Raw genomic sequence first — 27,530 nt, 5'->3', positions numbered from 1 at the left:
TTGATCACTTCATAACACGCCATAGTCATAGATAGGGGTTTGCGGGAGAGCTCACTCCATTCGAACTGTTGTGCATACGGGACAACCCAAGAAGACGCCTGATTTCCAAAATATTTCAAATTTTAACCATACCCCCAGACATACAACTCCCAACATACACCATCGCATGGCACAAAGACCTCAACAATGAAATCGACCAATATAATTGGTTCAAGCCATTTACACACATGAAACGTTCATCAATCTCAGCCACAGTGCAGGAAATACAACTTAAACTGTTGTACAGGTGGTACCTTATGCCTACATGGCTCCACAGATGCTTCCCATCTGCTAACCCCTATGCTGGAGGGGATGCCATGAAACAGCACCCTCCTTCATATCTGGTGGTCATGTCCAAAAATTTGCAGATTCTGGACAGGGGTACTGAAAATTATGGCCGATAAACTTCAGATAGAAATCCCAAAATCACCTGACACAATACGCTTTCTACATCTCCCTAAAATCAAACACGTTCACACACAGGCCTTACTACTGATCATGCTTACTGGCGCAAAAAAACCTCATACCTAGGAAATGGAAGTCCAGAGACATTCCTACAACCGGGGAATGGATCTCTTTGGTAGATGACCTGCTGGAGAGGTTCCACTACTTTAAAATTCACCAAATAGAGATACATGAACTGATGCTAGCCACCTGGAAAGATGCCCCCATTTAATACTTCAGAACCATTATCTGTAACCTTCACCCCATATAACATATCATCACACTGTATTTTCGGATAAAGGCACAGGAAGTTGCGTGTGTTTTTTTTTCTCCCCCTTCCCTTTGCCTTTCTTACCTTGGTCTAACTCCCTTAACCCACTTTGTTATTCTCTCAATATTAAAGTTTTACATTCGTTAAAGCAGGTAGCTTCTAACAAAAAAACTTTAAAAACCAAGCACCCAATAGAACTGAAATGTAATAATATAATATTTTGTATATCTTATGTTTATTACACTTTGTTTCAGTGTGTTATCCTATGTCTGACTATGAGCAGTGGATCATCCATGTAGTGGATTGACTTCATATTCACTTTATTCCTCTGTCATAAATGTTTGTACAACAGATTTTGAATTACTCAATAAAGCTCGTTTGAAAAAAAAAAAAAAAAAACTGCTTCCACCGAAGCAAAAAAACCTAAAATTTGTAAAATTTCGTAAAAGTATGTTAGGAGGACCAGGTAGTCGCCTTACAAATCTGCTCCATCAAGGCCTCATTCTTGAAGGCCCAAGAAGAAGCCACAGCTCTAGTCGAATGAGCTGTGATCCATAAGCTAAGTGAACCATGCTCCTCAACCAAAAGGACAAAGAAGTAGAAGAGGCTTTCTGCCCCTTGCGCTTCCCTGCATACACCACAAAAAGAGAAGTAGATTGTCTGAAATCCTTCCTGATTGATATTGCAATTAGATACAACCTTGGGAAGAAATCCCAAACCAGTGCGAAGAAAAGCCTTATCAGCGTGAAAGACCAAATAAGATGGCTTAAATTGCAAGGCCGCCAACTCAGAGACTCTGCGAGCCGATGCAATAGCCAACAGAAAGAGAACCTTCCAGGAAAGAATCTTAATGTCAATAGAGTGCATAGGTTCAAACGGAACCCTCTGCAACACTCTCAAAACCAAGTTCAAGCTCCAGGAAGGAGTAGAATGTCTAAAAACAGGCCTGATTCTAGAGAGAGCCTGAACAAAAGACTGAATATCAGGAAGCTCAGTGAGCCTCTTGTGCAGCAAAACAGATAATGCCGGAATCTGTCCCTTCAAAGAACTGGTGGCAACAATCCTGGAAAAAAGGACAGAATCCTGGATACCTTAACCTTATGTCAAGTATATCCATGTTTCTCACACCAGGACAAGTAAGCCCTCCACAACTTATGATAGATGTGACGAGTGACCGGCTTCCTAGCCTGAACGAGAGTATCAATCACTCTTTCAGAAAAACCCCTCTTGGCCAAGACTAAGCGTTCAATCTCCATGCAGTCAGCCTCAGAGAACCTAGATTTTGATGTTGAAAAGGACCCTGTACCGAAATATACCTGCGACAGGGTAACCTCCATGGAGGAGAAGATGACATCCCCACCAGATCCACGAACAATGTCCACCGCGGCCAAGATGGAGCAATCAGAATAGCCGAAGCTTGCTCCTGCTTGATATGGGCCATTACACGAGGTAGAAGTGGCAACGGCGGAAAAATGTAAACTAGGTTGAACCCCAAGGCATCGCTAAGGCATCTATTAGCTCTGTCTGGGTATCCCTGGACCGCGACCCGTATCTGGGTAGCTTGCATTAGAGTCTGGACGCCATGAGGTCTATCTCCGGTGTCCCCCATTTGTGACAAAACTCCGCAAACACCTTGGGATGGAGAGACCAATCCCCCAGATGGAAGGATTTCCTGCTGAGAAAATTAGCTTACCAGGTGACAACACCAGGAATGTGGATAGCTGTGAGCGAGCAGCTGTGGGAGTCTGCCCATTCCAATATCAGAGAAACCTCCCTCATTGCTAGAGAGCTTCTCGTCCCCCCCTGGTGGTTGATGTAAGCCACAGAGGTAATGTTGTCTGTCTGGAATCTGATGAAGCTGAACGACCCCCGGAGAGGCCATGCCAACAGAGCATTGTAGATCACTCCAAGTTCAAGAATATTGATTGGTAGTAGAGATTCCTCTCAAGACCATTTTCCCCGTGCCATCCTGGCACCCCAAACAGCTCCCCATCCTACCAGACTTGCGTCCGTGGTCACAATCTCCCAGGACGGTTTCAGGAAGGATGTCCCTTGGGACAGTTGTTCCGAACGGATCCACCAAGAGAGGGAGTCCCTCATCCGAACGTCCAGACAAATCTGTTGGGACAGGTCTTCAGGAGGACGATCTGTAAGAAATAGTCTCATGAATATAGAGTCTATTATCATTCCCAGGAACTCCACCCTGTTGCTGGGAATCAGGAAGCTCTTTCTTGAGTTGATCTTCCAACCGTGAGATTGGAGCAATAGAAGAAGGGCCCTCGAGTGATCCTCTGAGAGACTGAATGACGGCGCCTGGATTAGAATGTCATCCAGATAGGGCGCCACAGCAATGCCTCTGGATCTGGCCACCGCAAGTAGCGCCCCCAGAACCTTTGTAAAAACTCTCGGTGCCTTCGCCAGACCAAAGGAAAGGGCCACAAACTGGAAATGTTGGTCCAGAAAAGCAAATCTCAGGAACCTGAAGTGATCCCTGTGGATTGGCACATGAAGGTAGGTATCCTTTAAGTCTATTGTCATCATGAACTGACCTTCTTGAACTAGGGGCAGGATATATCTGATCGTTTCCATTTTGAACGATGGAACAGCCAGAAACTTGTTTAAACATTTGAGGTCTAGAATAAGGCGGAACGTGCCCTCCTTCTTTGGAACTACAAAAAGATTCGAATAGTACCCTAGACCCCTTTCTGCTAGGGGTACTGGTACAGTAACTCAGAGAGAAGAGAGAACCCTTACACATTCTAGAAAGGCATCTCTTTTCTCTGGTCTGGAAGACAGATTTGACTAGAGGAATCTGCCCCTGGGCGGATGAGATCTGAACCCTATCCTGTATCCTTGGGCGATAACCTCCAGAACCCAAGGGTCCTGAACGTCCTGCAACCAGGCTTCTGAGAAGAGAGATAATCTGCCCCCTACTTGGTCCGGAGACTGGTCGGGGGCCACCCCTTCATGCCGAATTTGTTTCGGCTGGCTTTTTGTTCTATTTGGACATATTCCAAGACTGAGCTGGCTTGGACTGATCCGCTTTCGCAGCGGGCTGCTGGGGTTGGGCCTTGTCTGCACGAAAGGGACAAAAAGTTGATCCCTTAGACTTAACCTTCTCGTCAACGCTGATTGCTTATGGAGCTGTTAAAATGAGTCGGGATGGTTTCGCAGAAAGACTCTCCCTGCATCTCCGGACTCTAACGTTCACCCAAGCTCTCACAGAGACTGACAGGACTACTTAAAACTCGAGTCCCATTCCGAAGAGTACTACCCTCCATAAGAGACTACTCCAAATATTTCGACACTTTTCTGCCAACTTCCTGTGATGAAAGGCAAAGAATGACTGGGGGATGAGGGAAGTGGGCGGGGTATTTAAGCCTTTGGCTGGGGTGTCTTTGCCTCCTCCTGGTAGCCAGGTTCTTTATTCCCACAAGTAATGAATGAAGCCGTGGACTCTCCTCCCCTTTAGATGGAAAATGTATTATCTATCTTTTGAAACAATAAAAATTCTGCAGTAGACCGTCTCTTTAAAATCCAATATCAGAAAAATGTATAAACTTAAGATTCAGCTGTATGAATATTACATTTTTAAGACATATTTTTACATTTTCATTGCGTTTTTTCATATATTTTATGATGTTCTCTGTTTAGAGATGCTACTTTAAAAAAGTATTCTCAATAGTTTATGCAACAACTGTTTTTTTTTTACATATACACAGAAATGATTGAGTGATTTATTCCAACAAAGTCTGTAAGTAAATTCCATAATAATAAACCTTGGTTGACTCTAGAGCTAAGGAAGCTATGCTCTGTTAAAGAGGAAGCTTAAATGAATGGTGATGAAGAAGCATAAAAAAAGCTAAATATTTGTTCAAAAGAGCAGTTAAGGCTGCTAAAAAGCAATACCAAGGTAAACTTCAAGAACTTTTTGCTGCAAATGACTAATAAGTGCTAAGGTCTGGAAAGGTCTCCAGTCTATTACACATTATTAACCAAAATCTTCAGCTATTATAACGGATGCTTTATTACCTAACCAATTAAACAACTTATACTCCAGATTTGACAATATTTTTCTAGCACCAAACAAAAAATAAAGTCTATTTTAAAAAGACGGAAGCCTAAGAAAGCACCAGGCCCTGACAATATTTATTCCGCTACACTGAAACATTGTGCTGACCAACTTGCACCTACTTTTTAGGATTTTTTTAATCAGTCCTGAATACAACGTGTTGTACCAGCTTGATTAAATCGTCAATTATTATTTAGTTTCCGAAGAAACAAGAGATTTTGAGCATGAAAAATTACAGGCCTGTTGCTCTTACATCTATTATGAAAAGCTTTGAAAGAATTGTGCTGTGCCTTCTAAAAGCCTTAAATGACACCCTTCAAGATCCACTACAGTTTGCATACAAATCTAAAAGATCTGTGGATGATGGGATTAATCTATTTTTATCATCTATTTTACATCATTTGGCTAATCCTCTCACCTATGTTTTTTTTTTTTTTTTTTTTAAATAGTTTATTTATAACAAAGACAAAGAAATTTACATCAGTATTAATTGCACAATATAACAGACAAGTGACACAATAAATACGGGAAAGGGGTACATGCATAATTGGATAAATGACAATATGTGCAAATATGTGGAAGAATAAATGAGTAAATAAGTAATTAATATGCCTGTATATCAAAACACATCCTACAGAAACCTAAGGTTGGGCACATACGTGAATATGAAAAGTGCATAGGGTAAATCCATAACTCTAATCCGTGGACTAATTCTTACGTCTTTGTTGTTTTATTCTTTTACTCCCAGCCCCTCACAAACAACTGGAGCACTCTGACAACAAGACAGACCAGACAAAACAAAGATGAAACAGAACAAGACAAACAAAAAAAACAAAAAAAAAAAGGGAAAAAGACCCATATCTCTCCTCTCAACCTCTCCCCCCCCCCCTCCTCCGACAAGTACTCAGTCGCTATCGTCCGCCCATTCTCCTGGGAAATGACCTGCCAAGATGTGCATCTGCACAAATTCGGAGTTTCTAAATGGCTTTATAAGCTTTTTTTGCTGTGAAACGGGCAGAGATCTTACAAAAATCTCCCATTTTTTAAAGAAACCCGCTAGGTATTTCTCTTGTGGGTATGGTACGTTAAACTGCTCTGTTATAAATTGGCTACGCAGGGCCATTTTAAATTGAGCCATTGTAGGTGCAACAGATGCTTTCCATGATTTAAAAATTAGATTACGTGCTGTTAATATAATAGTATTTATCAAGCTATAGTTCTTAATTCTGCCCTGAAATTTTACCAGAAAGAAGACCTCAATTGGAATTATTTTATGATCCAGTTTCATCCAAAATATGATTTTTCCCCAGTATTGGCTTACTTTAGGGCAGCTCCATAAACAATGGAATATATCAGCCCCTGTAGAAGAGCATCTGGAGCAGGTTACTCTTGTTTTGTACCATTTAGATAGAACCTCAGGAGTAAGGTATCTCTGCAACCCAATTTTTATCTGTGATTCCCTCCATGATGTCGGGACCCAGCTCTGTTGTATTATTTTAAAACTTCCCACAATAGTCTGCTCGTTTATATCCAGGAATTGACTATTCCACCTAACAACCATCTCACTTACTTGTAGATTAGACGCTTTCTGGTTTAAGAATAGGTACAAGGGGGAAACTGCGTATCTACCTGCCGCATAAGCGGAGATCAAAGTCTGCAGTTCACCCATGGACCAATTATTCCCATATTTCATGCGTAGCTCCTGTAAAAAGTGTCTAACTTGGAGGTAGGCGTAAAACTCACGCGCTCCTAGATCAAATCTCGTGGCAATCTCTTGAAATAGTAGTGGGTGACCCCCTATATCTTGTATTTGCCCCACTGTTTGGAGACCATTAGACTCCCATTCCTTGAATATCTGATTAGAGAGACCGGGACCGAACTCAGGGTTACCAACTATAGGAAGATGTTGCGAGACATAAGGCGAGTTACCCACTTCAGAGCATATTTTTTGCCAAGCCCCAATGACATTCTTAAAAGTACCTTGGTAAAATATATTAGAAGGAATTGAAGTGAGAGGACAGTGTAGCAGAGCCTTCAACTGAAAGGGAGCCACAATCTTAGATTCCCAGATAAACAAGGAAATTTGTTCCTTCCCCATTAACCAGTCCAATGCGAATCTAGCCAAAATAGCCAAATTGTATGTTTGGATATTAGGCAGCGCCAAACCGGCTGATACCTTGGAATTCATTAGCCTATAAGAGGCGATCCGCGGTCTCTTGCCGTTCCACAAAAACTTGGAGCAGGCCTTATTGTAAATAGTGATATCTTTCTTATGCAGAAACCATGGAATATTTTGCAGAATATAAAGAAGTTTTGGAAAGATGACTGATTTAATTAGGGTCACCTTAGCAGATAAAGATATCGGAAGCATGGACCAGTCCTCCAGCTTTTTCTTACAGGACTCCATCACGATCCTATGATTTAACCTGTACCACTCCTCCGAATTGCTGGATAATCGTAAGCCAAGATATGTGATCTGAGAGACTTCTTGAAAAGGATGGATAATGTCCAGTGCGGGATTCTTGCATAGCCACATTAATTCTGATTTAGACATGTTAATCTTAAATCCAGAAATTTCTCCAAACTCTAGAGTAATACTCTGAAAAGTAGGCAGGGAAACCTCAAGGTTAGACAGAAAAACCAGGAGGTCATCTGCATAGAGTAACAGTACCAGCTTCTCCCCCGCCAGGGAAATCCCATCCATTTCTTGCCGTAATCTAATAGCCAATGGTTCAACACTAAGGTTGAACAGAAAGGGGGAGAGTGGACAGCCCTGTCTAGTCCCTCTAAATAGGCCAAAACATTGAGTAGATATATTATTAATAATCACCGCGGAAGAAGGTACGCTATAAATTAAGCGTATATAGTTGTTAAAAGATCCTGAGAAACCAAATTGATCCAGCGTAGAAAATAGATGGTCCCAGCTTACCCTATCAAAAGCCTTCTCTGCATCGACCGTTAAGATGGCCTTGTCTATGCTCTCACGGAATTCCATAGCCTTATGCCTGTTCCATAAAAATTCAATCAAAATTAATAGTTTCCTCATATTCCTTACGGGATTGCGCCCAGGCATAAAACCAGATTGATTCTCATGAACTAAATTGCCCATATGGGGTTTCAGTCGTGCCGCTACTATAGCTGCGAGCAGCTTATAGTCGGTATTTAAAACCGAGATAGGCCTGAAAGAGCTTGGCAGCTCGGGATCCTTGCCCTTTTTTAGAATCAATGAAATATTTGCCGCTGTAAAAGAAGCAGAGCATTTCGTATTTTCAGAAAAATAAAAATTAAATAATCTAATTAATATAGGCATCAACTCGTTTTGTAGAATTCTGTAATATTCAATAGGGAGAGCATCTGGTCCAGCAGCTTTATTGGGTTTCGCATTCTTAATTGCCCATTTTATTTCCTCTCCAGTGATAGGCGCGTTAATGGTATCTCTGGCCTCCAAGGATAAACGTGGTACTTTAATCTTACCCGAGAATGCTTCTTTTTTGTCCGGTTTAATGGGCTCTTGCCTATATAGTTCTTGAAAAATTCAAAAAATACTTTTTCTATATCAGCGTGATTTGTGTATCTCCTAGTTCCTTGCTTAATAGAAGCTATTGCGTGTCTGGGCGAAGATTTAACCAGCCTGGCTAGGAACTTAGCCGATCTGCCTATAAAGCCCCCATATCTTGCTTTCAGCCTAAGTTCTTCCTGGGCACTAGTCTGCTTCATGTGCGTATCTCGCAGTGCCTTGGCTGTAGTGTAGGCTTCCCAATGTTCTCTAGTATGTCTATAAATATAGGCTCGGTATGTGTTCTTAACGCGATTGGCTAACTGCCTGGACACTATGCTACAGTTTTTTGTCCAGTAGCGTGTAAAGGATTTAATCTCTCCGCGTAAGACGGCCTTAGAGTCCTCCCAGAATGTCTCAATTTTGTCTATATAATTCCCATTATTATTAAAATATTCTGCCCACTTTAAACGTAGATGATTCTGAAACTTGACGTTATTGGACAGATATCTGGGAAAATAAATATGCTTCTTACCGAGGTGCCTCTGGCCAGTAACTAAGTTCAGAGCTATAACCGCATGATCTGAGATAGCTATGTCGTCGATTCTTGTAACCCAATTCCGAACAAGAAGTGGTTCTGAGACTAGAAAGTAATCAAGCCGAGAGAAAGAACGATGCACATGGGAGACACACGTATAGGCGCGGACATCTGGATTTTGTACCCGCCACAGATCAACCACGCCTAAATGGCAGCACAGTTTCTGGAAAATCCGTGCTTTCCTACCTCTGCTTTCTAATATCCTTTTCCTAGAATTATCAAGGATAGGATCAGCCAATAAATTAAAGTCTCCTGCGAGGATTAGATTTAATCCTATAAATCTATGTAGTTTCACTGTAAGGGTTGCCCAGAATTTGTGGTCAGTTTGATTGGGACCATATATATTACAGAGTATATATCTAATATTCCTGACTTCCACTTCCAAAATTAAAAATCTGCCATCGGGGTCAGATTCAAGATTAATTATTTGATATTCTAAATTCCGATTTATAGAAAATGGGGCTGCCACCACTTCCCCCACCCACTTAGATTTCAATTTGGGTACTTCAATGGCATTTAGATGTAATTCTTGTAAAAGAACTATGTCTGGGTTAAGTTTCCCCAAATGTTTTATTATAGTTTTTCTTTTAATTGGTGAGTTAATACCACCTATATTCCAAGATAATAGGTTAAGGTTAGTGGCACTATTCATCTAAGACCCGAGCAAGCGAGAGAAGGCGGCTCGTATTAATATCACTTCTACAGGGAATCCCGAAACCCCACCTCAAAAGGCGACATGTCTAGAGGAAGAGGGGAAAAGGAGAAGAGTGAAGCTAGGAGAGCGAGAGAAAAAACAAAAAACAAAAAAAAACAAAACAAAACACAAATACAAAAACAAGGGGAGACCCCCCACACACAAAACAAATCATGTCAAATTGTGGTGTCAAGATTTTTGCCACTTCAGCTGCAAATTCAGTTAGATTAATAGGAGGCGGATTAGAGATACTTTTTTCTAAAGGGGAAGCCATACTTGAGTCCAAGTTCCTGCTGCTCCCCTTTTTTTCCTTAGCTTTAGGAGGCATATTGGAAGGAGAACTCTTTTGATACATGTATTTGTCCATAAACAGGACGTATCCCTTTTTCCTTAGAGAATTATGTCCTCTATTGTCTATATAACTTAGGCAAAAATGGAGAGCGGACCAGCGTACATAAGAAGAGGGAAAAGGGGGTAGTGCTAGCTTCCCAAGTATAATATTTGACTCAGTCCAAAGTATAATATTCTCTAATTCTGCACGACAATTGATTAGAATATAGGGTTAAGTTTTGTAGCTCAGCCCTCTAAAACTAGTCGAGTAATTTCTTTCTGTATATTAATCCGGTAAGAAAGCTACCTCCAGTAAATTATATATATATATATATATATATATATATATATATATATATATATATATATATATAAACCTACACTAGTGGATATGTGTGCAGCTAATGGGTGACGTCAATAACCTTGATTCAAATGCTGCTAGTTTGAGAGAATACCTTGCAAAAAAGCTGATATTTTAAGTTAGATAAAACCTGTGGATTACGGTGCCTAAAAAAAACTTGAGTGCTAACCTTTTATTCAAAGCAGAGTGTGTAACACTACCTGCTCTAGAGTGCTATAGTGCTCTGAAAAAACCTTTAAATGTTAACTTTTGTACCAAGCAGGGTGTAACACTGCCTGCTCTAAAGTGCTATAGTGCTTTAACTTCAAGTGCCCGTTGAATAAAACCCTACAATTAACAAAGAAAAAAAGAAAAAGAAAAAAATCCCTTATTTCAGGGGTGAATATAATATACTTTGCACAATGAAATTTAAATTGTATGCTCTTAACCTATGAATGGTACAGGCGCCCTTATTGTAAAGAGACCCAAACAAAGCATGCATCACTTATATTATGGATATATACATACATTGTTAACTAGCTAAGGCAGATATGTAATAAAGCTATGATTCACTATCATTAAATCGAAGATTATCAGTTTAGAGAGAGTATATATAAAAAAAAACAAGAAGAAACTAGCGATCAATATGTAGTCAAGCAGATTCAACATAATGCCCATGTTATACATGTTAGCTAAGACACATGAATCTAAATCTAAGACACCTGTTTAACATGCTGTAAATCCGAAAAAATGAAGTTCTGTAACCTCATCTCTCTGTGACTTAACTCTTGAAGACTATCAAAACGAAGATTTTTATACTTGTACTAATCACCACAATAGTATACTCAGGGGAATTAGACACTTCTGTCAGGGCCTATAAGTGGTGGATTTTTATCTAAAAAGAAAAATCAACACGTTGGAATAGACCATCAATTAAGGTTATATCCCCCGCACATCATGCCCCACATTGAATTGTTCAGACCGCAAAACGGTAAAGTTCATCCGCTTCACTGCTTTAGCAGCAACTAGCCCAGCCACCTGGTGCCCAAAGCCCGCTCAGTAACTTCAAATCGAAGCGGGTGTGCTGTGTAAAAGTCAGAAGTGTCTAGGCAGTCAATGGGATTAGGGAAAAAGCATGCAGGCCAAAACAATTCCCCGCAGAGCAAGCAGTGGCAAACAAACAGCACCTCACCAACAAAGTCAGAAGATCTCACCGGGTGCTTGACTGCTCGTCCCTCTGCTCCTGAGAACTGACGATGAAGGAAAATCCCCGCTGCATCCGGGAGGAAAACTGCCTATGCGGCAGAACAGCAACATCCACTGTGAAACCAGCCGCAGCACCAACGACTGTTACAGCCGCAATCCCTCCGCCTACTTGCGGGCTGTTGGAGAAAGAGGCCCCGGCCCGGCCGCTGCACGGCTACTCGTACGCCTCCTCACGATAAACCAGGTAAGATTACCTTTGTAATTGGCCTGCTCCGGGGGCTCACTCTTCACACTGCGAACTTGAACCATCGACTCTCAACCAGGGAGAGGAGTTCCATCAGCTGTCCCGCTGATCACCACTTCTGAGCTCCCGGAGCTGCGACCCTCTGTGTGTGATCGAATACCTGACGGGCTGCAGGCGGGATGCCGCTTGAAAATGACAAAATCTCAACCAGGTGAGATTTGTGCCCACAACACTGTTAGGGGTACTCCTGGGTATGTTTAGATCATAGGTAAGTCACCTTTTTTGCGAGAGAGTCCAAAGATCTTTTAGCAGGTAAGGAGTAAGTGACGGGTGTCATAACCTGTTAACCTGGTAGCCAACAAGTAGAGTCTTAGATGTAGGTAAGCAGAGTTTTAGGCATGGGCTTCTTGTTCCATTTTTTTTAAAGAGCCCGTGTAGAGATGGTATGCACCAGCCAGCGTGCAAAATTTGGCTGCCGACATAGACTTCCCATGCAGGATCAAAAAATCCTAGTACCCAGACCAGTACTTGGCCAAGGGAAACAAAGCATATGTTGGGGTGGACTTAGGCCTCACGCAGAGGCACGGAGCATCCACAGCACCTGTAGCTACCTGCAGCTACCTGCATGCCCCGCCTCCAACAGGAAGTCAGATTTTACCTCTCACCTATGTTTAAGTTTTATTTGTGGATTTCAGTTCTTCTTTTAATTCTATTGTTCCTGATTTACTTTTTGTTAAATTAAAACAACTTAATGTACTTTTTCTATATGCCAATGGCTTTATAGCTTTTTAACGAATAGGAAACAATTTGTTAAAGTGAATGGGCTGATTTCCGACACTGTGTTCCTCAATACTGGTGTCCCACAGGGTTGTGTTATTTCTCCCTTGCTCGGTTCCTTATAGATTGCATTGTATTTCTGCAAAATGAATCTGTGAAGTTATTGGAATTTGCAGACACCACTACTCTGCTTGGGCTTATCTCAGATAAAGATGAATTGAGCTATGAAATGGAAATAGACAGGCTGGTAACAGGAAGTCAAGCAAACAATTTAGAATTAAATGTTCATAAAACCAAAAGAGATGGTAATTGATATTAGAAAAAAAAAGTATCCTTCTCTGAACATTAAAGCTTGCATAGTAGACAGAGTTACATCTTACTATCCCTTGGCACAACAATTCTACATGATTTGAAATGGGACTTTAATATTTTTACTATAATTAAAAAGTTTTAACGTTTGTGCTTCCTAAAGGCAAATCCTCTATTTTAGCCTGGTATAGCTCGGCTACATTATCATTAAAGGAGAAACTACATAAAATTGTGATGATCTGCAAAAAAAATCATTGGGTGTCAACTTATGTCTCAGACAGTAAAGTCAAAATTAAAGGGCCATAATACCCAAATGTTTAAACACTTGAAAGTGATGCAGCATAGCTGTAAAAAGCTGATTAGAAAATATCACTTGAACATCTCTATGTAAAAAAGAAAGATATTTTACCTCAAAAGTTCCTCAGTAGCCACCTCCCATTGTAAAGGATTTCTAAGCAGCATTTTAGTGTGTTTGTCCTGGGACATCTGAAGGGACTAGCATCGTGCACTCTCATATTATTTCACCAATCAGGTAAAGGAAGCTTACTATGAAATCTCATGAGAGTTAAGTCAAATCTCATGAGATCACAGTAAGAGTTCATGACCTCAGCACTGCTGATGCTGATTGGCTGCTGTTCATTTCTTCCTTTTTTTAAATTTGTTTACCTGCAGCTGGGAGCAGCTGAGTATAATTTTTTACACAGAACTTACTCTGCTGAGCTGAGGAAATTGTGATGTAAAATATCTTCCTTTTTTACATAGAGATGCTCAGGTGATATTTTCCTGTCAGCTTTTTACAGTTATACTGCATCAGTTTCAAGTGATTTAGCATATGAGTATTATGTCCCTTTAAACTTCCATGATTCAGATAGAGTATGCTATTTTAAACAACTTTCCAATTTACTTATGTTATCTAATTTGCTTCGTTCTCTTGGTATCTTTTATTGAAGAGTAAAACTAGGTAGGCTCATAAGAGCTCAGGAGTGTGCACGTGTCTTAGTACTCTATGGCAGCAGTGTTTCACAACATTGTATAACAAAGCTACAAAATCAGTTGTAAAACACTGCTGCCATAGAGAAATTGACACGTGCACACTCCTGCTCAAAAGCAAATTTGATAACAGAAGTGAATTGGAAAGTTGTTAAAATAGCATTTTCTATCTGGATCATGAAAGTTTAATTTTGACTTGACATTTACTTTTCAAGGATAAATAAGAGAGTCAGACATTTTTGATCTGATTCATATCACCCTGCCTATGCTTATCGCAGGCCAAGGTTGAGAGTTTTACTAACTTAGATTAACTGTTTTCTGAATAGTTTCTCCCCTCCCAGGCAATTAATATAGCAAACAGGAATACTTCTCTTATATCATGTTTGGTTTGATAAATTACACTTTAGTCACACTTTGTGAATATATTTAATGATTAGATTTTTACACTTCTGATTGTATTTGTTTAATCAATGTCATCTGATACCTTTGCACCAGAAAACATTTTCTTTCTTTTTTTTTTATATGTGGCTAATAAATGATTCTATTCTATTTATTCTCAAATTATACATTTGAACCCTATTTACTGTAAAAATAATACTGTAGTGAACTGTATTGCAATTTTAAATAAATTGTTAAAAGGACAGTTTACTCAAAAATGTTCTCCCCTTTAATTTGTTTCCAATTATCCACTTTACCTGCTGGAATGTATTAAATTGTTTACAAATATTTCTATTACCTTTATATTGGCATTTGAAATTGTTTAATTAGCCTGTGGTACCCCCACCCATCCTGAAAGTTTTTGGCCTCAAGGCCAAGCTGGGTAAACACTGCCAGTAGAAGAAATCACACTCCCAGTGGGTTATAGAAGAGATAAGGTAATAACTGTCTGTATACTCTAAACAAACTCATAATCACAAAGGACGAGTAAATCCGGTTTGACAGCAATATTATAAATATATTTCATCATCTCAGACTGAGGACTGATTCAAGGATTTGTTTGTCTGAGCTAATAAAATGGCCCAGTATAGACGTTTTGTTTCATTGCTTGGGAACAATTTTTCCCCATCCGTGAAACAAAAGAAAATGCCATCATTTTATATAACAAACTATGAAAAGTCTTTAGTTATTTGCAAGTTATATTGTACTTGAGACACAGATGGAACAGCAACAATTTTAATAGAACCTTGTTTGCAAACATTTCTTCATTGTAATAAAGAGAATTGTAATTGCATAATTAGAAATAATTGCCCATTCTTAAATGGAAGTCTATTGATATACAATTTCACAATTTTGTATTGTACTGATGCAACGATGTTATTAAAACCTTTGTGGAGAAATACATAATAGAACAAACATTATAAAATTGTGTTTTTTTATTTTAAAGGGACATAGTTTAAAAATGACATGCTCTAATTCATTAGAGCATGTCATTTTAAGATTAGCGACCCTGCACCTCTATGTGTTTAACCTGCTGAAAAGTACAGGTTAGGACCCGCAGGGCACTGCTGGTCCCGAGCAGAAACAGTCTATGACCCAATCAGCAGCGCTAGAAGCACAACCCTGCTGTGTGCCTAGCACTTCTAAATGGATTAGCAACAGTAGCCACTCAGGACCCTTTGCAGGGGTTAAACACAGAGGTGCAAGGTAACTTGTGTTCAAAATACCAGTAAAAATTCTGATTTCAGAGTGCAAGAAGCTCCAGTTTCTTCAGGACACAAACAGTTTTTTGTTCATCTTTTAAATGGTTTTCAAATGCTTCTGAACAGATAAACTATGAAAACAGCTCCCTACAGAAAAAAAAATAATTAAAATTGCAATTGAATGGCTTCCATACCCAATGTATATGATGGCCTACGTAATTGAAGCGATTTGTTTAGTGACGGATAGGTACTACTGAAGAGAACATCGTTAGGCAGAGCTTGATCCAAGAGTGAAGTTCTTGAGTTAAGAAACATCAGGTCCCTCTGACCGCTGTAAATACTCTCATCTGACAAAGTCCTGTGCAATGATCGCCTGGTGGATGATGTTGATGGGAAAGAGGTCTAAAACAAAAAAGAAAATATTAATCCATTTACCGAAAAATGAAGGAGCACCGATGGCAATAAGTTCATAAAACTTTACTTTTGTTTTCCATCTTTAAAAACCGGTGATCAGCAATATGGGCACATACATAGAAGAGTTGGTGAAGTCCAGTGAAATCAGCTAATGCGTTTCGGCTTTAGCTGTAGTCTTAAAGGTAAGGTACCATTAACCATTAGTTATTTCATAGCCACGCAAAATAAGCGCAAAAATATAAAAATAATCATATAAAATGAATTACCAAAAAAGTATGAAATGCTAAACATGGAGAAGTAAACATTTCAGCACATATACATTTTAAAGAACTAGCACAAAAGAGAAGTGTTTTTCATTAGTATCAACATTGTGTACCCAAAGATCTGAAGACCTTGAAAGCCATTTTTCACACTCCTGTGTTGAGCTGTTTTGAAGTATTTAAATGCTGCTCACATTTCAGCTATATGGCTTAGCATACCCAGCAGATTTCAGCTATACCTATACATGATGTGACACAAGAAATCTACAACAAAAGTGGTCAAAATTAATATTTTTATTAAAAATATAGTAATCAAGGGTGTAAATTTATAGTGTGCATGTGTTTCTTAAGAGGAAAAGGAAGAAGGGTTCATCTTTATGTAAATAAGGGCCTTTGGGTATATGTGTGTAACTTTGATTTGCACATAGGGGCTCCCATGAGCTTCTACTCAAAAAAAAAAAAGCACATTTATTCACACCAGGTGTTCACTATTGCCACAGTGATCTCTTGGCTATTAAAAGCTATAAAGGGGAAATTAGGGTTTCTGAGCTTTACAACAAGGGGTCTCTATGCTAAGGTTCTATGTTTCTATGACTTGTTATACGTGCCCTAGAGTCCTAAAACCTGTTAAAAGTGTTTATTTTGCAGTAAGGGCACGGATATTGAAAGTATATACAGTTGTGCTCATAAGTTTACATATCCTGGCAGAATTTATGATTTCTTGGCCATTTTTCAGAGAATATGAATGATAACACAAAAACTTTTCTTCCACTCATGGTTAGTGTTTTGGTTGAAGCCATTTATTATCAATCAACTGTGTTTACTCTTTTTAAATCATAATGACAACAGAAATTACCCTGATCAAAAGTTTACATACCCCAGTTCTTAATGCCCCCTTTAACATCAAGTATTTTGTGGTATTTGTGGATGAGGCTCTTTATCTTCTCAGATGGTAAAGTTGCCCATTCTTCCGGCAAAAAGCCTCCATCTCCTGTAAATTCTTGAGCTGTCTTGCATGAACTGCACGTTTGAGATCTCCCCAGAGTGACTCAATGATATTAAGGTCAGGAGACGGAGATGGTCACTCCAGAACCTTCACTTTATTCTGCTGTAGCCAATGACAGGTCGACTTGGCCTTGTGTTTAGGATCATTGTCATTTTAGGAATGTCCAAGTATGTCCCATGCGCAGCTTCCGGGCTGATGAATGCAAATTTTCCTCCAGTATTTTTTGATAACATACTGCATTCATCTTGCTATCAATTCCTGACCAAATTTCCTGTGCCTTTGTAGCTCACACATCCCCAAAACATCAGCGATCCACCTCCCTGTTTTACAGTAGGAATGGTGTACCTTTTATCATAGGCCTTGTTGATTCCTCTCCAAAGGTAGCATTTATGGTTGTGGCCAAAAAGCTCAATTTTGGTCTCATCATTCCAAATGACTTTGTGCCAGAAGGTTTGAGGCTTGTCTCTGTGCTGTTTGGCGTATTGTGAGCGGGATACTTTGTGGCATTTGCGTAGTAATAGCTTTCTTCTGGCGACTCGACCATGCAGCTCCTCTTTCTTCAAGTGATTTTTAGTTGGCATACCTGACCGTGGTTTGGTTTCAACAGAACCCCTCATTTTCCACTTCTTGATTAGAGTTTGAACACTGCTGACTGGCAATCTCAATTGCTTGGATATCTTTTTATATCCCTTTCCTGTTTTATACAGTTCAACTACCTTTTCCCGCAGATCCTTTGACAATTCTTTTGCTTTCCCCATGACTCAGAATCCAGAAAATTCAGTGCAGCACTGGATGAAAGATGCAAGGGTCTGTCAGGAGTCCAGAAACTAATTGACCTTTTATACACACACACTAATTACAAGCAAACAGATCACAGGTGAGGATGGTTACCTTTAATAGCCATTCAAACCCCTTTGTGTCAACTTGTGTGCATGTTATCAGGCCAAAATCACCAGGGTATGTAAACTTTTGATCAGGGTCATTTGGGTAGTTTATGTTGTCATTATAAATATATATATATATACTATAATCACATTTGTAACACATCCCTCAATGTCACGAGTTGTGCATGCATCCTCAAAGAAATATTGGCTGCGCAAGGCAGCCAAAAGAATCCACCTGGATGCTGCTTACGCTGCGTCCTGGTGGATTCCAGAAATAACAGGGTGGTGGAAAAATCCACCAAAGGTGTATTCTTTCACCACCCTGCCATTTTCGGAATCCACCTGGATGCAGCATAGGCAAACGAAGCCTTAAAAAAAAAAAACATGCAACCGCCCGCACGAAACATCGAAAAACGCGTAACCTTCTGCAAGTAATAAAAAAACATAATTTATGTAAGAACTTACCTGATAAATTCATTTCTTTCATATTGGCAAGAGTCCATGAGCTAGTGACGTATGGGATATACATTCCTACCAGGAGGGGCAAAGTTTCCCAAACCTCAAAATGCCTATAAATACACCCCTCACCAAACCCACAATTCAGTTTAACAAATAGCAAAGAAGTGGGGTGATAAGAAAGGAGCGAAAGCATCAAAATAAGGAATTGGAATAATTGTGCTTTATACAAAAAAATCATAACCACCACAAAAAAGGGTGGGTCTCATGGACTCCTGCCAATATGAAAGAAATGAATTTATCAGGTAAGTTCTTACATAAATTATGTTTTCTTTCATGTAGTTGGCAAGAGTCCATGAGCTAGTGATGTATGGGATAGCAGATACCCAAGATGTGGAACTTCCACGCAAGAGTCACTAGAGAGGGAGGGATAAAATAAAGACAGCCAATTCCGCTGAAAAAACATAATTTATGCTTACCTGATAAATTTATTTCTCTTGTAGTGTATCCAGTCCACGGATCATCCATTACTTGTGGGATATTCTCCTTCCCAACAGGAAGTTGCAAGAGGATCACCCACAGCAGAGCTGCTATATAGCTCCTCCCCTCACTGCCATATCCAGTTATTCGACCCAAACAAGACGATTCACACCAATAAAGGTTCCCCCTTGATGGTTGATGTAAGCCACAGTCGTGATGTTGTCCGACTGAAATCTGATGAACCTCAGTGTTGGTAACTCTGAGGAATTTGTTTAAGATCTTTAGATCCAAGATTGGTCTGAAGGTTCCCTGTTTCTTGGGAACCACAAACAGATTGGAATAAAATCCCTGTCCTTGTTCCGTCCGCGGAACTGGATGGATCACTCCCATTATTAGGAGGTCTTGCACACAGCTTAGGAATGCCTCTTTCTTTATCTGGTTTGCTGATAACCTTGAAAGATGAAATCTCCCTTGTGGAGGAGAAGCTTTGAAGTCCAGAAGATATCCCTGAAATATGATCTCCAACGCCCAGGGATCCTGAACATCTCTTGCCCACGCCTGGGCGAAGAGAGAAAGTCTGCCCCCCACTAGATCCGTTTCCGGATAGGGGGCCCTTCCTTCATGCTGTCTTGGGGGCAGCAGCAGGCTTTCTGGCCTGCTTGCCCTTGTTCCAGGACTGGTTAGGTTTCCAGGCCTGTCTGGAATGAGCAACAGTTCCCTCTTGTTTTGAAGCAGAGGAAGTTGATGCTGCTCCTGCCTTGAAATTTCGAAAGGCATGAAAATTAGACTGTTTGGCCCTTGATTTGGCCCTGTCCTGAGGAAGGGTATGACCCTTGCCTCCAGTAATGTCAGCAATAATTTCCTTCAAGCCAGGCCCGAATAAGGTCTGCCCCTTGAAAGGAATGTTGAGTAATATAGACTTTGAAGTCACGTCAGCTGACCAGGATTTAAGCCATAGCGCCCTACACGCCTGGATGGCGAATCCAGAATTCTTAGCCGTTAGTTTAGTCAAATGAACAATGGCATCAGAAACAAATGAGTTAGCTAGCTTAAGTGTTCTAAGCTTGTCAATAATTTCATTCAATGGAGCTGTCTGGATGGCCTCTTCCAGGGCCTCAAACCAGAATGCCGCAGCAGCAGTGACAGGCGCAATGCATGCAAGGGGCTGTAAAATAAAACCTTGTTGAATAAATATTTTCTTAAGGTAACCCTCCAATTTTTTATCCATTGGATCTGAAAAAGCACAACTGTCCTCAACCGGGATAGTGGTACGCTTTGCTAAAGTAGAAACTGCTCCCTCCACCTTAGGGACCGTCTGCCATAAGTCCCGTGTAGTAGTGAGGTGGGGAAAAGGGCACACCGGGTCTATCCCACTCTTTGCTAATAATTTCTGTAAGCCTTTTAGGTATAGGAAAAACGTCAGTACACACCGGCACCGCATAGTATCTATCCAGCCTACACAATTTCTCTGGAATTGCAACTGTGTTACAGTCATTCAGAGCAGCTAATACCTCCCCAAGCAATACACGGAGGTTCTCAAGCTTAAATTTAAAATTAGAAATCTCTGAATCAGGTTTCCCCGAGTCAGAGATGTCACCCACAGACTGAAGCTCTCCGTCCTCATGTTCTGCATACTGTGACGCAGTATCAGACATGGCTCTAACAGCATTTGCGCGCTCTGTATCTCTCCTAACCCCAGAGCTATTGCGCTTGCCTCTTAATTCAGGCAATCTAGATAATACCTCTGACAGGGTATTATACATGATTGCAGCCATGTCCTGCAAGGTAATCGCTATGGGCGTCCCTGATGTAATTGGCGCCATATTAGCGTGCGTCCCCTGTGCGGGAGGCGAAGGGTCTGACACGTGGGGAGAGTTAGTCGGCATAACTTCCCCCTCGACAGAACCCTCTGGTGATAATTCTTTTATAGATAAAGACTGATCTTTACTGTTTAAGGTGAAATCAATACATTTAGTACACATTCTCCTATGGGGCTCCACCATGGCTTTCAAACATAATGAACAAGTAGGTTCCTCTGTGTCAGACATGTTGAAACAGACTAGCAATGAGACTAGCAAGCTTGGAAAACACTTTAAAACAAGTTTACAAGCAATATAAAAAAACGTTACTGCGCCTTTAAGAAACACAAATTTTCCCAAATTGTGAAATAACAGTGAAAAAATGCAGTTACACTAACGAAATTTTTACAGTGTATGTAATAAGTTAGCAGAGCATTGCACCCACTTGCAAATGGATGATTAACCCCTTAATACCAAAAACGTAATAACAAATGACAAAAACGTTTTTTAAACAGTCACAACTTCCACAGCTCTACTGTGGCTTTTTACCTCCATCAATACGACTTTTGAAGCCTTTTGAGCCCTTCAGAGAAGTCATGGATCATGCAGGAAGAAGCTGGATGTCTGTGTCTGTAATTTTTGCTGTGCAAAAAAACGCCAAAATAGGCCCCTCCCACTCATATTACAACAGTGGGAAGCCTCAGGGAACTGTTTCTAGGCAAAATTCAAGCCAGCCATGTGGAAAAAACTAGGCCCCAATAAGTTTTATCACCAAACATATGTAAAAAACGATTAAACATGCCAGCAAACGTTTTAAAATACACTTTTATAAGAGTATGTATCTCTATTAATAAGCCTGATACCAGTCGCTATCACTGCATTTAAGGCTTTACTTACATTACTTCGGTATCAGCAGCATTTTCTAGCAAATTCCATCCCTAGAAAAATATTTTAACTGCACATACCTTATTGCAGGATACCCTGCCCGCTATTCCCCCTCTGAAGTTACCTCACTCCTCAGAATATGTGAGAACAGCAAAGGATCTTAGTTCTGCTAAGATCATAGAAATCACAGGCAGATTCTTCTTCTAAATACTGCCTGAGATAAACAGTACACTCCGGTACCATTTAAAAATAACAAACTTTTGATTGAAGAAATAAACTAAGTATAAAACACCACAGTCCTCTTACGACCTCCATCTTAGTTGAGAGTTGCAAGAGAATGACTGGATATGGCAGTGAGGGGAGGAGCTATATAGCAGCTCTGCTGTGGGTGATCCTCTTGCAACTTCCTGTTGGGAAGGAAAATATCCCACAAGTAATGGATGATCCGTGGACTGGATACACTTAACAAGAGAAATTAATCCACAACCCAAATCAAAATGTTTTAATCTTATAATGAAAAAAACTGAAATTATAAGAAGAAGAATCAAACTGAAACAGCTGCCTGAAGTACTTTTCTACCAAAAACTGCTTCAGAAGAAGAGAAAACATCAAAATGGTAGAATTTAGTAAAAGTATGCAAAGAAGACCAAGTTGCTGCTTTGCAAATATGATCAACAGAAGCTTCATTCCTAAAAGCCCAGGAAGTAGAAACTGACCTAGTAGAATGAGCCGTAATCCTTTGAGGCAGGGATTTACCAGACTCCACATAAGCATGATGAATCAAAGACTTTAAACAAGACGCCAAAGAAATGGCAGAAGCCTTCTGACCTTTCCTAGAACCAGAAAAGATAACAAATAGACTAGAAGTCTTTCTAAAATCTTTAGTAGCTTCAACATATTTTAAAGCTCTTACTACATCCAAAGAATGTAAAGATCTCTCCAGAGAATTCTTAGGATTAGGACACAAAGAAGGGACAACAATTTCTCTACTAATGTTAGTAGAATTCACAACTTTAGGTAAAAAATTAAATGAAGTCCGCAACACCGCCTTATCCTGATGAAAAATCAGAAAAGGAGATTCACAAGAAAGAGCAGATAACTCAGAAACTCTTCTAGCAGAAGAGATGGCCAAAAGGAACAAAACTTTCCAGGAAAGTAATTTAATATCCAGAGAATGCATAGGTTCAAACGGAGGAGCCTGTAGAGCCCTCAGAACCAAATTGAGACTCCAAGGAGGAGAGATTGACTAAATGACAGGCTTGATACGAACCAAAGCCTGTGCAAAACAATGAATATCAGGAAGATTAGCAATCTTTCTGTGAAAAAGAACAGAAAGAGCAGAGATTTGTCCCTTCAAGGAAATTGCAGACAAACCTTTTTCCAAACCATCCTGAAGAAACTGTAAAATTCTAGCAATTCTAAAAGAATGCCAAGAGAATTTATGTGAAGAACACCAAGAAATGTAAGTCTTCCAGACTGGGTAATAGATCTTTCTAGACACAGATTTACGAGAGTGTAACATAGTATTAATCACTGAGTCAGAGAAACCTCTATGACTAAGTATTAAGCGTTCAATCTCCATACCTTCAAATTTAATGATTTGAGATCCTGATGGAAAAATGGGCCTTGAGATAGAAGGTCTGGTCTTAACGGAAGTGTCCAAGGTTGGCAACTGGCCATCCGAACGAGATCCGCATACCAAAACCTGTGTGGCCATGCTGGAGCCACCAGCAGTACAAACTAATGCTCCATTAGGATTTTGGAAATCACTTTTGGAAGAAGAACTAGAGGCGGAAAGATATAAGCAGGTTGATAATTCCAAGGAAGTGACAACGCGTCCACCGCCTGAGGATCCCTGGATCTGGACAGATACCTGGGAAGTTTCTTGTTTAGGTGAGAGGCCATCAGATCTATTTCTGGAAGTCCCCAGATTTGAACAATCTGAAGAAATACCTCTGGGTGAAGAGACCATTCGCCCGGATGTAACGTCTGGCGACTGAGATAATCCACTTCCCAATTGTCTATACCTGGGATGTGAACCACAGAAACTAGACAGGAGCTGGATTCCGCCCAAACAAGTATCCAAGATACTTCTTTCATAGCCTGAGGACTGAGTCCCCCCTTGATGATTGACATATGCCACGGTTGTGACATTGTCTGTCTGAAAACAAACGATTCTCTCTTCAGAAGTGTCAGGGATTTATCTCTTTTCCTACTGTGCCTTTAAGAATGTCAACTCACTACCCCTATTTAAGGCTCCTCCCAACAGAACTCATTGCTTGGTAATTTGTTGCTCAGTGTGAAGCTGCTTCAGAAGAGACCTAGCCGTTTATACTACTTTGTATTCTCAACTTATTGCTCTCCTTGAGTATCTGCCTATTTGAATCAACTTGCAGATTCTCTTTTGTGCTTGAAGATTTGCTCCGTTTGTTCACTAAGAGATTTCTCAGTCTCTCTCCTGTAGTGAGGTTGTTCCCCTGCAGCGTGTGACGTCACGCTCCTCATTCTCCCGCCGCGGATCTCTGCAAGGCTCTCTGCGATACTCCTAGGACTTGTTGCTGTGTGGTAACTGTATCGCTATGTGTTAATATCATCTACAATATTTCTAGTATATATATATTGCATTCTATGAACTGTGTGTATTGCTGCAACCTCATTTCTCCTTCACTTGCTATATATTGTGGAACGCTTATTTGCTGGATTTCCATATTCGCTTCAGATATCAAATATGCACTAAACCTTTTTACTGCTATTTACCAAATTACAAACAAATAACTGTGACAAAGATTATTACAAAGTACCATTATTCATTATCGGACTGCATAAGCATATTTCAAACTTTACGCAATTAACCTCTATTGTGCTTGAAATGAACTGTTTGCTCTAACTTAAACTATATCTGTTTCCTCAAGTTTACCACAGCTTATATTACTCTGATTGAACAACTCTGCAAAGTATTAATATTCATTATCAAAGTATGGTTTACAAAATGACCAGAGGTTGACTTATTCACTTATCAAAGTTCTGTGTTAATTTCAGTGTGTTTGTTAAAGCCTGCTGCATAAACTATTTCCATTGCAACTCTGTTGGAATTAAGGCACCTGCACTAATTAACTCTTTCACTACTGCTGCAGTCAATCCTATAAGACTTACTCTCTTTTCTGCTTTAAGCATTTATTGTTGCGTGAAGGCTCCGGTTTCACTCAGCAACCCTGCTGTAGTGACCCTCAGATCAATGAGCATATCAGGGTTCCCTTAAGTTAAATCTGTGGGAATCCGAGGTAAGGTGTGAGACTGAGTGGTCCTGCATAAAGCAGGGGCTGTAATTGTAGTGTTCTCTAAAAAACAACTAAACATATCCTTACATATTACCAAGCCTTAAAAAAAAAAGGAATACTACTAACAGCTAAAATCATGGATGTAAGTGAACTGTCCAGGAGAGTTGGTTCTTTAGCTCAGAGTATGGATCACATGATTCAAGGCTTAAGGGATATACAACTAGAGAATCAGAGTATAAATTTTTTTATTAATGATCATCTTGCAAACAAAACTACTAATGTTAAGTCATGTCCAGAACCCATTGTTAGTCCACCGGAAAAGTTCTCTGGGGACAGAGCTATGTTTAGGGATTTCAGGAATTCCTGCACTCTGCTTTTTACTTTGAAACCTAAGTCATACCCAACTGACAGGATTAGAGTTCTAACTGTAATTTCATTTCTCAGAGGTGAGGCCAGGTCTTGGGCCAATGCTTTCTATGAAAAAAATGATCCTATCCTAAATTCACTAGAAGATTTTTTTTCTGCAATGTCTCTTTTATATGAAGATCACAATAGAAAAAATACTGCTGAAACTGCCATTAGGTCTCTAAGGCAGGGCAAAAGAATGGTAGAAGACTACATTACTGAATTTAAAAGATGGGCTCCTGACACCCTGTGGAATATTCCTGCTCTACGCAATCAGTTCCGTTTGGGACTCAATGATGCAGTTAAGGATGAATTGGCAAGGGGTGTGATTCCAGAGGACTTGGATGAATTGATGACTCTCTCTATTGGCATAGATTGTCGGCTTAGGGAAAGGAAGTCAGAGAGATCTTATTCAGAGACTACCCCCAGAAGAAACCCCAATTATCATCACTCAACACCTTCCACAACATTCACTAGACCCATAGAAGAACCCATGGATGTTGCAGTTATTAGGGGACCCTTGAGACCTGAGGAGAAAGCTAGGCGTAAGCTACTAAACCTATGTCTATACTGTGCTGAAAAGAACCATGCTGTTAGGGACTGTCCCTCTCTGATTCAACAAAAGAAGGGTAAGACTTCGTCCAATGACCATACTGTTAATTTGGTTGACAGCATAAAATCTCATCTATCTATTTATGTCTCCCTACAGTGGTCCCATCAGAAGATAAACGTTCAGGCCATAATTGACTCTGGGGCTTCTGGAAATTTTGCTGATAACACTTTTGTTGTTAATAATCACATCCCACTAATAAAGAAGAGTGTTGCTTTAGCTATTCGTCTGGTTGACGGTTCATTCTTTAGCTCTGGTCCCATAACTCACCACACTATCCCACTCAAAGTTGTTACCCCTTCAGGACACACAGATCTTATTTGTTTTGATGTTCTTCCATCTTCTGTCTATCCATTAATCCTTGGACTGAATTGGTTAATAAAGCATAATCCCACTATATCGTGGTCCACAGCATCAGTAGTTTTTGATTCAAACCACTGTAAACAATCCTGTTTTGGGGTACACACACTTTGTCATATCACTGAACATAAGTTACCAGAATGTTATAGTGACTTTGCTGATGTTTTTGATAAAAAGGAGGCTGAGTCTTTACCTCCACACAGAGACTATGACTGTCCTATTGATCTTATACCTGGAAGCTCCATACCATATGGACATATATATCCATTGTCACAGCCAGAATTAAATCATTTAAAAGAATATTTAGATGATAACTTGAAAAAAGGCTTTATTAGACCTTCCACATCCTCTGCAGCTGCAGCAATGTTCTTTGTAAAAAACAAGGATGGCAATCTTAGACCCATCATTGATTATAGGCAGTTGAACAAATGCACAAAAAAGAACAGATACCCCCTGCCCCTCATACCTGAACTTATTGAACGTTTACAAGGTGCCACAGTTTTTACTAAACTTGACCTCAGAGGTGCTTACAATCTGATTAGGATGAGGGCAGGGGATGAATGGTTAACTGCATTTCGTACTAGATACGGTTTATATGAATACACTGTAATGCCCTTTGGGTTGTGCAATGCCCCAGCGACTTTTCAATGTTTTATAAATGATGTCTTTCATGATTTGTTAGATATTTGTATTGTCGTATACTTGGATGACATCTTGGTTTACTCAAATTCTCTACAGGATCACATTGTACATGTCAAACAAGTGTTGACACGTTTAAGGGCACACCATCTTTATGCAAAGCTTGAAAAGTGTATTTTTAATACAAACACCATATCATTCCTTGGTTATTGCATCTCACCAGCTGGAATTTCAATGGAGTCAAGCAAAGTAGAAGCTATCACTAATTGGCCTATTCCTCGTAATAAAAAAGATGTTCAAAGATTCCTTGGCTTTGCGAACTTTTATAGAAAGTTCATTAAAGACTTTTCACTTATTGTTAGACCTCTCACTACGCTAACACGTAAGCAAGTTAAGTTTGTATGGAATCATGATGCTGATCATTCCTTCAATACTCTAAAAACTAAATTTGTTTCAGCCCCTATTTTACAGTTTCCAGATCCCACATGTCAATTTACGCTAGAAGTCGATGCTTCTGAGTTTGCTGTGGGGGCTGTTTTATCTCAAAGACGTTCTGAAAAAGAACCTTTACATCCTGTCTCCTACTATTCTAGAACTATGAGTT

The 27,530-nt window shown here is 40.0% G+C and overlaps 1 protein-coding gene across 1 annotated transcript in view; it reads right to left on the bottom strand.

The window, feature by feature from the left end:
- SIPA1L1 (signal induced proliferation associated 1 like 1) overlaps positions 1-27,530 on the bottom strand; it is an 831,778-nt gene that overhangs the window by 82,581 nt on the left and 721,667 nt on the right. The window contains exon 19 of the mRNA XM_053697769.1: positions 15,645-15,852. Coding sequence (XP_053553744.1) covers positions 15,645-15,852 — 208 coding nt within the window. The remainder of the gene's footprint in view (positions 1-15,644; positions 15,853-27,530) is intronic.

The sequence above is a fragment of the Bombina bombina genome, chromosome 1 (genome assembly GCF_027579735.1).
Source record: "Bombina bombina isolate aBomBom1 chromosome 1, aBomBom1.pri, whole genome shotgun sequence".
NCBI lineage: Eukaryota > Metazoa > Chordata > Amphibia > Anura > Bombinatoridae > Bombina > Bombina bombina.
Note: the sequence above shows the minus strand (reverse complement) of the source record. Positions and strands in the feature narration are given on the sequence as shown.